The 11,434-nt window shown below is 60.2% G+C and overlaps 1 protein-coding gene across 1 annotated transcript; it reads left to right on the top strand.

Moving 5' to 3' along the window:
* The first annotated feature begins 3,064 nt into the window (after positions 1-3,064).
* On the top strand, positions 3,065-4,686 carry LOC121498439 (lymphocyte antigen 6H-like). The gene is made up of 4 exons (XM_041768390.1): positions 3,065-3,383; positions 3,487-3,558; positions 3,699-3,818; positions 4,089-4,686. The coding sequence occupies exons 2-4, from the start codon at positions 3,507-3,509 to the stop codon at positions 4,337-4,339; spliced, it is 423 nt and encodes a 140-aa protein (XP_041624324.1). The 5' UTR covers positions 3,065-3,383; positions 3,487-3,506; the 3' UTR covers positions 4,340-4,686.
* The last annotated feature ends 6,748 nt before the right edge of the window (positions 4,687-11,434 follow it).

Genomic DNA, 11,434 nt, shown 5'->3' with positions numbered 1-11,434 from the left:
AGCTCAAGATTCTTGGTCTCAGGGTTGTGAGTTCAAGTCTTTCCCTGGGCGTGGAAATTACATATATAAATAAAAATCTTAAAAGAAAAAGGGGGGATCTCTGGGTGGCTCAGTGGCTGAGCACCTGCCTTGAGCCCAGGGTCCTAGGATCGAGTCCCACCTTGGGCTCCCCGCAGGAAGCCTGCTTCTCCTTCTGCTTGTGTCTCTGCCTCTCTCTCTGTGTCTCTCATGAATAAATAAAATCTTAAAAAAAAAGAAAAAAGAAAAAAATACTAAGCCCCCAAGGGAAACAGGCCTGCAAAGTCTCACCATCACAGACACGTGGGTGTGTGCACTAAGGACTCTCCCCACGGAGTAGGGCAGAGACTTCATCCCCTCAGTGGGAACCACCTCTCACATAATTTATCTGGTGCAAAATAGTCCATTGTTTGTACAACTGAGAACTTCCCCAGTGAAGTCCTGTTCCTCCTTCACAAAGTTTCTCAGTTGTTCACAAAGAAATCCCGTGGGTTCTGCCCCCAGAGCAGACCTCTGCTCGGCTCACGGCTCACGGCTCAGGGCTACCTCCCCCAGACCCCGGCCTGCGCCCCTCCTCGCCGCCTCCCCGGGCCTCCCCGGGCTGTTCCGGAGCACTCCGGGCGCCCGCCGGCCCACTAACTGCTCTCTCTCCTTTTTCTGTCTTTGCTTAAATCTCGCCTTTTCCAGCTTGAACCTGCCAAATTAAAATAGCTCCAGACTAAAGTCCCCGCCCCAGGATGCCCTTCCTGTCCAGCTCCCCTAACGCCCGCAAGTCACTTCTTACTGTGCATCATAATCCAAGTTTCATTAAGGCAAAGACATTTCTTTTTTCAGGACCCCCGGGTGGCTCAGGGGCTTAGCACCTGCCTTGGCCTGGGGCATGATCCCAGGGTCCTGGGATCGAGCCCCGGGTTGGACTCCCTGCATGGAGCCTGCTTCTCCTGCTGCCTGTGTCTCTGCCTCTCTCTCTCTCTCTCTCTCAAATAAATAAATAAATAAATAAAATAATTCTTTTTTCGCTGATGCACTGCCAGTAGCTGGCACAGCGTGTTAGGAACAGGCGCTAAATAAACAGGAAGTGCACGAATGGGGTGTGCAGAGGTGACCCGCCCAAGGTAACATCCCTGGATTGTAATTACTGGGGCTACGAGAGGCAGATTTTTCTAGTTTCTGTTACTCTTTTCTTTTTTTCAAATTCCTTTATATTGTCACTACTGAGCTTGAAGGATACCCTCCCTCTCCCTCCTTGCCCATTTTAATTATAGAAGTCCCAGGAGGACAGCGAAACCACCCTCCACCCCTAGCCTGGGCAGCGCCGTCCCTCACCCCCCCAACCCACCCTGCACACAGGGGTTCTCTTGGAGGGGCGAGGGGCAGTTGGCTCTCCCCTAATCCCAGGCCTCTTTCTCCTGCCCAGCCCCTCCCCTCCGCCCCCAGCAGCTGGCCTCCCACCTAGCAGGTGCAGGGGTTGGGTGGAGAAGCCGCTCGCGGGCACGGACACCCTCCGGAGCCCGCAGGACTGGGCCGCCTTCTGGGGCCTCTGCCTCCGCTCCCCCACGAGTGTACACACTGGCACGCTCCAGGGGTCCCATCTTGTGGAGCTCACCTGCGGGTGGGCCGGTGCAGGGGTCCCCGCGGCTCCCCCACACCTGGGCCCCGAACTGCCTCAGGGCTTCCCATTCCCCTTTGCCCAGGGCTCAGGAGGGAGCGAGGAGACTTAATCCCTCTGAATCCAAAACCAACATCAGCACAGCTGTGCTCCAGGTGGAACCTGCGGGGGGGGGGGGGGGGGGGGGGGGGGCTCAGGCCCTGCCTCTCCTGCTTCTGGCGGTGGCCGGCATCCCAGGGACACGGGGACCCTGGCAGCCACCCCTGAGGCCGAGAGGCTCACTGGAAACACGGTTATGTCCACTCAGGTGAGCTTCCACCCAGATGGCTGCGGGCCGCACCCCGGCACCCCAACCGGACCTTGGTGCACAGCCCCCATGAGGCTACACACCAGGGCAAGAGAAGAGCCTGCGGTCTCCCCCATAAACAGTGAGGGGAAGCATTCACCCTCCTACAGAGCAGATGATGTCACATGGCCTTATCTGCAGGAAAAATTCAGATAAAAATAGAAAGTGGGGCAAAGGTGAGAACCAACTGGTTTCTATAAACCAGGGAATTTTGTATTACCATGTTTCTGCCTGCCTCCGGCTAGGATTTTGGAATAAAACTATACGGTATCTACATGGACCCTTCTGGAGTTCGTGTATGCACCAAGCTATGTATATAGGACATTCTCCTACCTCTGGCTAATATTATCAGATCAGCTTATAAAATCCCATAGAGAAGACTGTTCTGATGCGCTTACCCATACATCAGTGCTCACGTAAAATATCCCTAACAGTCTTACAAATATAGAAATTAACCAAATGCTGCTCCAGTTTATTTGACTTGGGTAAATCTTTGGTAAATAAGCCTAGTTTAATATTGTTGGTTTAGGGACACGTGGGTGGCACAGCGCATGAGCGTCTGCCTTCAGCCCAGGCGGTGATCCCGGGGTCCTGGGATCGAGTCCCGCATCAGGCTTCCCGCGAGGCACCTGCTTCTCCCACTTCTTGTGTCTCTGCCTCTCTCTCTCTGTGTCTCATGAATAAATGAATAAAATCTTTTTTAAAAACTGTTGATTTAATAAAAACAACTGTGTCTCCTGAGTTATCAGCATTAAGTATAACCAGAGCACACATCTTTATTATATTTGAGTTTGCTAGTCAAATAAGCCACTGTTGCGTCTATCGGATGTCTAAGATTATAAAAGCTATAAATTCAGCCTGAGAAGGTGTACAGGTGAAGATGCCATAGAAGTCTACTGCTCGCTACTCATGACTACTTATGTCAAGTGCAGCAGAAAAACGATGAATATGACATTCAAAAAAATTTTTTTTTCTGTTTTTTTGCTTGTTGGAGGGTACTTTTTGGAGACAAGGCATGGAGGATAGGACAGGCTTATGGGACTGCGCTGGGGGCCAGGAGGGGAGGAGGCAGATTGAGGGGGCTCAGCTCTACAGCTGGGGAGGGCCCCACAGCCTCAGAGAGACCTCCACGGGGGGAGCCAGGACCTGGGGGCGCCCAGCTTCCTCCTGACATTTCCCCAAAGCCACTGCTGGATGGCGAGGTGACACCCCCCTCTGGCCTGGGATTCAGGATCCCGCTGAGGGTCTGACAGCCAGAACTCCCGGAAAAGGGTGGAGCCAGAAGAGCCCGGCCCCAGCTCCCCACCCCCCCTGCCCGCCGGTGGTCACAGGATGCAGGGGGAGAATCTGGTGGCCACAGGGTTAGTGGCTCCAGATGTCACCTCGCTGAGGGAAACCTGACGCTAGTGGGTGAGTGAGGGGGGACCAGGCCGGGGAGGCGCCGAAGGGGTCGGCCTCAGAGGGCAGGGGCTGGGGAGGGCAGGCCGGAGACTGAGGCTGGGGCACCCCGCAGGGCCACCATCCCCAGGAGCCATGAGAGCCGCGCCTGTCCTGTGGCTGGCCGTCCTGCTGTGCCGGGATCTCGGTGAGCCGGGGCTTCTGCGGGGGGCGGGGGGGGGGGTGGTGGTGACAGGGTCCCCTGCCTGCGGGGCCCGGGTGCAGGGGGAGGGGCGGGGGGGAAGGGTCCTCCGGCCTCGTCTAACTGCAGCCCTCCCGGCGGCCCAGCGCGGAGCCTGCTGTGCTACACCTGCCCCGGGGCACCCGGCGCCAGCCTGTGCCCGCCCGCCCAATGCCTGAGGCCTGGCATCTGCTTCGATAGTAACATAACCACGACCTCGAGCAATGGTGAGTCCCCAGCACCCAGAGCCCGGGGGAGGCTCGGGGAGCTGTGCTTGAGGCTCCCCCAGCCAATCAGAGGAGTGTGGGTTTGGCAGGGACCGGGCTCCCGCCTGCCTCAGTGTCCCCATCCACGTGGAGAGGGGCTGGCCTTCCTGGGGAGCCGATGGGACTGCACGGAGGAATGGGCGGCCAGGCGCCCCAGGGAGTGGGTGACCCGGGATGACTCCAGGAGGGTGGGAGGGCACCTCTCACGCCGGGGCTCCTTCTTGCCCACAGGAATGCAGGTGAGGTCAAAGTACAAGGGGTGCGCTCCCTCCTGCGAGGAAGCTAAGGAGACCCTGCAGTGGATTTTCCGGATGAGTAGCCTGGACCAGCTGGACCAGCTGGACCCCAGCCTACCCAAGTCTGAACTGCAGAGTTTGACGTGCTGTGAAAAGGACCTCTGTAATAGGGGGGCGCAGGCCCTGGGCCCCGGCGGGGGGCTGCTGCTCGGCCTAGCGCCCGCCTCCCTCTGGGCCCTGCTGTGAGCAGCCCTGACCCCAGCACAGAGGGCAGACTTCCACGCAGCGTGCACGCGAAGCAAGCTCGCTGCCCCGCACACGCACGCACTCGCACGCGCACACGCGGACACTGCAGACCCTGCAGACCCTCAGCCGCTCCCGCCCAACCTCCCTGGCACCCAGTGCCCTGCTAGGCCAACAGGCCTGTCCCCCTTTGCAGACACCATCAGTTAACCACTTACCCAAGATGCAGAGCCTGTCGCACCCTGGCCCTGACCAGACGTGACCTCTAGGACAGCAAAGCCCGCAGCCCAGCCCGGGGCCGGCCAACACTGTGCCAGCCGGGCCGCAGAGAATAAACACTTTCCACATGGTCCTGTTCTTGGCTTGCAGTTCTGCCCCACGAGGGGAGGGTGGGTGGCGCCTGGGGCCTGCCTGGGAGGGGGACTTCCCTACCTCTTGGGTTTTCCCTCAGCCCAGGGGGTGGGGGTCGCCCATGGCCCCAGGGGCTAGGAGCAGTGGTCAGTTCTGGAGCCCCCCCCCCCCGTCCCGTGAGGCACAGTAGGGTGGTGGCTCCCCCTCTTCGCCATGAAGCATATCCCCCAGTGCACACTCCCTGCTCCCCAAGTCCCTCCCGGGGAGCCAGCCCTGCACCCTCTGTAGGTGGCTGATGTGCTGGGGGGGCTTCAGCAGAGGCCTCCAGCAGTGGAAGACGACGGGGTCTGGGCCAGTTCCTCTTTCATGCATTCTTCCCCTCTGAGCCCCCGCGCCCCAGGCGACCCCAGGATCCCCAGCCCACAGGACCCCGCTCCTCCCTCTGGCATGGAGCCCAGAGCTTCATCTCCTGCCTAGTTGCCCCCAGTCAAATCTTCAGGAAGAGAAGCCCCCTCCTTCCCCGCCTGGTGCAGCAACCCCCTGAGTGTGGCTCCAGGACTCCATGGGACTCTCAGGGTAGGGTCTTCCCTTCACAAGCAGGGAAACTGAGGCACAGGGAGCCTCATGCCAGTCTGTGGCAAAGACAGAGAGCCAGAAGTGGTGCCCTGGCCCATCAGTTAGTTGACTGGCTCACATGTGACTTCCACCTCCACGGAGCAGACCGAGTGAGTTCTCCCTTGAGTCCTCTCACTACCTACCGAGTGGAAAGGACTGGCAGATCCAGCCTCACCCCAAACAAGGGGGTGGCCATTCCCCAGGCTGGGGGTGCTGGAGGAAGCACAGGGCCTGGGGAAGGGAGGTGGGACCCACAGGGACAGGCCCCAGGGCGGAGCAGGGCCTCTGAGGTCTGGAAATCCGAAGCCTCTTCCCACCACCCCAACTCCCAGCATCTCCCAACTCGCCCCCCACCCCCTCGTGCGGTGCAACCCATGCATCCTGACCCTTCACACCCCAACTGTGCCATGCGTGGGGGAGGGCTCCTGGAGGGTGAGGGTATGTAGGGGGGCAGGGGGCTTGGTGGGCGCAGGGGTTTGAAGAACCACGGCTGGTAGGCCAGTCCCCCGCCTCCTGACCTCAGCATGCTGGCACCCGGGTGACCCGGGCTAGGGCCCACGGCCGCTGGCCTGCCCGGCGAATTCGCCATGTGGTGACCAGGGCCTCCGGAGTGCACAGGCCACAGGCCAAGGGGGTGCCGGGAGTCCTGTCTGCCCGCGGCCGCTCTAGGCCGCAGCAGGAGCCACCGGCCCGGGTCGCACCGTGTTGGCGGCCGAACCGCAGCGGGTGTCCTTTCTTTGTGATTGCTGTGTCTTGGCAACGTGGTAACGGCAAACTTGTTTTCTTTTTTTTTTTTTTTTTTTTTGGCAAACTTGCTTTCATTGTTAATATTCTTAAATGTCCTGGCGGGTTACCTAAACATATTTTCTGTCAACATATGAAGAGATTTTCTTATATTCTTCCTAAAATTGCTAAGTCCTCCCTTTCCTTTTTTTTTTTTTTTAAGATTTTATTTATTTATTCATGAGAGGCACAGAGAGGGGCAGAGACACAAGCAGAGGGAGAAGCAGGCTCCCTGCGGGGACTCGATCCCGGGACCCCGGGGTCACGCCCCGGGCCCAAGGCAGACGCTCAACTGCTGAGCCACCCCAGCTGCCTAAATCCTCCAATTTGAGTTTTGATCCATCGGAAATATTTTCTTCATGACACCCCAGCCCCCGACCCAAAGACCAAACACAGTCTGGGGCAGAGTTCATCCTTCTCTGACCTGCTGCCCCAGGACCCCACAGGCCCCCTGCGCCCCTGGGTCACCCCAGCACCTGCGGCGGGGCTGGCGGGGGCGGCGGACAAAGGGGGGCAGCCCCCCCCACTCGCTTACCTCCCACTGAGCCTACTCCATGCTGCTTTGAAAACATTTCAGCGCTTCATTCTGAAATCAGTTCACACTTACAAAGAAGTTTCAAAAATAGCACCGAGTTCCTCTCTTCCCTCCACTCGGCGTCCCCCCACGTTAACTTCTTACATAACCAGGGTCAAAGGCAGGAAATCAGCGCTGGTGCCGACGCTCCCGGATCTGCACCGCGGCCCGCGCCAAGGCCCACGCCGCCCGCCCGGCACGCGGACTCCCCGGGGCCAGAGGCTAGTCCTGGAGCCCGAGCCCTGGGCCGCTCCCCGCCTTTCCTGGTCACTTCCAGGGTGTTCCCTCCAGCTCCATCTGAGACCTTAATAAATCGTAACTAGTCCTGCTCTCGTCGACAGGGACATGGCCTTCCCCGCCTGTGCGACCTGGAAATGCCCAGGGCCTCCGGGTGCCGCACAGACAGGTCACGGTCCGACCCCATTGCCCCCCCCCGCCCCACCCTCCTGCCCGCAACGGGCACGTTCCCAGCAGGAGGGAGGCCGGCTGACTTGGGTCAAAGTGCATCTGTCTGTCTGGAATCTGTGTCTGTCCCGCCTGGACGTCCCGCACAATTAGGAACAGGTGCGCCTCTGGCACCTGGGCCCCTTTCTGTGCAATGGGCGGGTGGGCTCACGGGCCTCCCTGGCCCAGCCGCTGGTCATGACGTAGCTTTGGAATCTAGGCGAGGTTTGCTGGGGTGAGGTCCGGACCCAACGACCCAGAAAGAATTCTTGAGATGTCTTTGGTGCAAAATGCTGGTTTTATTAAAGCACAGGGACAGGACCCAAGGGCAGGAAGAGCAGCTGCCCCAGGACTCTGAGGGGTGGGGGTTGGGGAGGTAAGAACAAGGGTGGGTTTTAAAAGGACTTTCCTGCTAAAGAAGACTCACAGGAGGCCAGGAGGTCAAGCTAAGGTTGTTAGCCATTGTCATTGTCAAGCTAAGGTTGTTTTTCTCTCCAGCGAGGCATGGACTTGACAGTCAGCTTCCTGGAGGAATGCGGCAGGAGTCCCCTGTCCACACCCCCTCCGGGCTCCTACAGCAGGACGAGGAGCTGGGCGTCCCACGTGCAGAGGGGTGGCCCCCCAGGCTCCCACCCCAAGAGGCTGAAGGCCTCCCCCGCCTCCCTGGCCATTCCCGCCACCACCAGGGAGGAGGCTTCCCAGCCAGGAGATAAAATCTCTGCCAGGACGGGAGAGCCCCTGCAGGAACAATGCAGGAACTCAGCCCTCAAGGTCTTGGGGGGCCCGGCCGGAGCCCACCCTTCCTGAACGAGCTGCCCTGGCCTAAGGCTGAGGGGGGGGGGGCGGGGGCTGCTGAAACTCCCCCCACCCCCAACGTCCCCTCTGGCAGCCAGAGAACACTGGGCCTGGACCCCACAGGGGCACCAGGCTCCCCCAGGAGGGGCCTCCGGACTCAGGCAGGACGGGGCCTCGGGGCACCTGGGCGGGGAGAGAAGGTGCCTGCTTGTGTGTAGGAGCCGGACCCCCAGGAACCGAGGTTAGTGCCTCCCCGCGCAGCTCTCACCCAGCCCCAAGGTCAACAGCCACCGTGGGAAACATGGAACCAAATCCCGCGGCCCACCCAGAAGGCCGCCCCTCGAGCGCTGCCCAGGGTGCGGGCCACCCCACGGCTCAGGGCCAACGGGTCCTGGGCGCCCCACCCACGGCAGGCCCGTGGTGGGGATTGACGGCAAAGTGCAGGGTCCCTGTCCCGGGGCAGTGCGCAGGCTCAGGGGCGGGGGGCCGGATGGATACTCTGTCCTTGGCCGCGGGGGGGGGGGGGGGGGGCACACCCGCAGTCCCCAGGTCACCGGCTCCTCTGGCCAGACCCTACCCGAGGCTCCAGGCACCTGCTGCCCAACCACCCCTGCCCCCGCACTCCGCGGGGGTCTGCTGCCTGGGGGGGCAACCCCAGCACCATCTGACTCCCCTTCCTCCCGGGTTCGCCCCTGCCCCGCCTCACTGCGCCCCTCCACGAGGCTCCCCACCCCAACCTGCCGCAGACCTGGACCGCTCTTCCAGAGCTGACCCCCCCGCTGCCCATCTTGGGTGGACACTGGTCAGTGCGCCAGCAGCGCTCTGGGCTCCCCTAGGGGGGCGGCGGTCTCCTGCTGGCTGGGAGCTGGGGAGGGCTGAGGCTCCGGGTTGTCGCAGGGGCTCCCTGCTACACCCCCACCCCCACCCCCACCCCGGGTGCTCTGCGACCACCCTCCCTGCTCCAGGGCACAGTGGTGAACACGGGAGGGTCCCCGGGGGTGGGTGGTGCCTGCGGGCCCCCCATCAGGCTGTGGGGGATCAGTGAGGGCACCCTCACTTCACGGGCCAGGGTGAGGGGGTGACAGGCATCGCTCCCACAGCTCAAACCAAGTTCATCTGCATTTAACATTCCATTTCTTTCCTGAACATGGTTTTGTTACTTAGGGAATTATTATTAAATAATAATTATTTTTAAAATTAATTATTATTAAATAATTACTTAGGTAATTATTTTCTGTAAGAAAGTCCTAATAAACCCTCTGAAAATTAAGTGTGGGTCACTAGGGGCTTTTTGGTGCCCCCGACTGCTGGTGAAGACAGCATAGTGGCTGCTGATTAGATTTTTTAAATAAAAAGTAGAGTGGAAGGGGTGCCCGGGTGGCTCAGTGGGTCAAGCTAAGCTGCCTTCAGCTGGGCTATAATCCCGGGGTCCCGGGGCCGAGCCCGAGTGGGGCTCCCTGCTCAGCGGGGTCTCCCTCTGCCCTGCTCCCACTTGCATGTGCACACGCTGCTGCTCTCAAATGAAATCTTGTAAAACGTAGAACGGAGCGAGACACGGGTGGATGGCATAGAAATCCCCGAGTACCCCCCACAGTAAGGATTTATATACACTGATCAGAAGGTCAGATGTGTTTTTTACGGTGAATTTGGGTCAAAAATGTGGAGAAGTGTTCTCACTAACGCATGAGCCTCCTGGAGGGTGGGAGAGGCTGGTGACCCCCCAAAAAGGGGCAGGAGTGTGGCTGAGCCCCCCCAGCCTGAACCCTATCCCCGCGGCCCACAGAGAATCCCCCCCCAGCCCCGGCCCAGCTCACACCTGGCCCTGGGGGTGTTGGGGAGCCCGGGAACCCCCGTCCCTGACCAGACCCACAGTCAGGAGACACTTGGACCGTCGGAGGCCCACAGGGCACAAGACAGATAAATGTCCTTATAACAAAGCCCGTTGGGCAGCCCGGATGGCTCAAGAGGTTTAGCACCACCTTCACCCCAGGGTGTGATCCTGGAGTCCCGGGATCAAGTCCCACATCAGGCTCCTTGCATGGAGCCTGCTTCTCCCTCTGCCTGTGTCTCTGCCTCTCTCTCTCTCTGTCTCTCTCATGAATAAATCAATAAAATCTTAAAAAAAAAAAAAAAAAAAAAACAAAGCCCGCTTTCCAACGCTTCCCATCGTCCCCTGCGTGGCACCCAGGCAGGTCCCTCCATCGGGTGATTGAGGCACCAGCCCTTCCCTCCAGCTCCGCACCTCGGGCCAGGCCCTGCCATCTCGCCTGCTCCCCCCTCCCTCATCGCTTGCAGAGTCCCTGAGGATCCCTCTCCTGAACCTGCCACTCTCCTTGGGGTCTGCTCCCAGAGCCCACAGTCTGACACCTCTCCTCATGCTCCCCTCCCTTCTCCTCCCCGCCCCCCTTCCCTCCTCTGGCCAGGGAGTGAGTCCCAGGGGCTGAGGCTGGGTGGCGGCAGTGTAGGGGGCCATCCCAGCATGTAGGGGGCCATCTCAGGGTGTAGAGGGACATCCCAGGGTGTAGGGGGCCATCCCAGGGTGTAGAGGGCCATCTCAGGGTGTAGGGGGCCATCCCAGGGTGTAGAGGGACATCCCAGGGTGTAGGGGGCCATCTCAGGGTGTAGAGGGGCCATCCCACGGTGTAGGGGGCCATCCCAGGGTGTAGGGGGCCATCCTAGTGTGTAGGGGGCCATCCCAGCGTGTAGGGGGCCATCCTAGGGTATAGGGGGCCATCCCAGGGTGTAGGGGGCCATCCTAGGGTGTAGGGGGCCATCAGGGGGTAGGGGCCATCCGGGTGTAGGGGGCCATCTCAGGGTGTAGGGGGCCATCCCAGGGTGTAGGGGGCCATCCCAGCGTGTAGGGGGCCATCCTAGGGTGTAGGGGGCCATCCCAGGGTGTAGGGGGCCATCCCAGGGTGTAGGGGGCCATCCCAGGGTGTAGGGGGCCATCTCAGGGTGTAGAGGGACATCCCAGGGTGTAGGGGGCCATCTCAGGGTGTAGGGGGCCATCTCAGGGTGTAGAGGGACATCCCAGGGTGTAGAGGGCCATCTCAGGGTGTAGGAGGCCATCTCAGGGTGTAGGGGGCCATCCCAGGGTGTAGGGGGCCATCTCAGGGTGTAGGGGGCCATCCCAGGGTGTAGGGGGCCATCCCAGGGTGTAGGGGGCCATCCCAGCGTGTAGGGGGCCATCCAGTGAGCCCTGCCCCTGGAGACAAAGCACAAGCTGACACCCCCCAGGGTGGGACATAAGTGACATTCCTCAGAAAGTTCCCCACTGTGTCCATGTTAATGCCTGGCCTGGAGGAAAAGCAACCTTTAACGTGACCATACTGGACCTACCAGTGTCTCATAGGTCCTCCTTAACAGAGGACAGTCCTTTTGAAACCTCTCTTTTCCTTACCTCCCCCAAGCTGCAGGTATATAATCAGCCAGGAGTCCTCCCCTGTCCCCTCCCCCTGCAGGCTCTAATAACGACACCACCATTTTGCACCAAAGACGTCTCAAGAATTCTTTGTGGGTCTTCAGGTCCAGACCTC

This window comes from Vulpes lagopus, chromosome 9 (genome assembly GCF_018345385.1).
Source record: "Vulpes lagopus strain Blue_001 chromosome 9, ASM1834538v1, whole genome shotgun sequence".
In the NCBI taxonomy this organism is placed as follows: domain Eukaryota; kingdom Metazoa; phylum Chordata; class Mammalia; order Carnivora; family Canidae; genus Vulpes; species Vulpes lagopus.
This window is presented reverse-complemented; position numbering and strand designations above follow the sequence as displayed.

Bases quoted from the DNA above. Each gene is read 5' to 3' on its own strand.
- LOC121498439 (XM_041768390.1), top strand. From the start codon at position 3,507: ATGAGAGCCGCGCCTGTCCTGTGGCTGGCCGTCCTGCTGTGCCGGGAT. The intron at 3,559-3,698 runs GTGAGCCGGGGC...CCGGCGGCCCAG, and splicing joins CCTGCTGTGCCGGGATCTCG to CGCGGAGCCTGCTGTGCTAC. The intron at 3,819-4,088 runs GTGAGTCCCCAG...TCTTGCCCACAG, and splicing joins AACCACGACCTCGAGCAATG to GAATGCAGGTGAGGTCAAAG.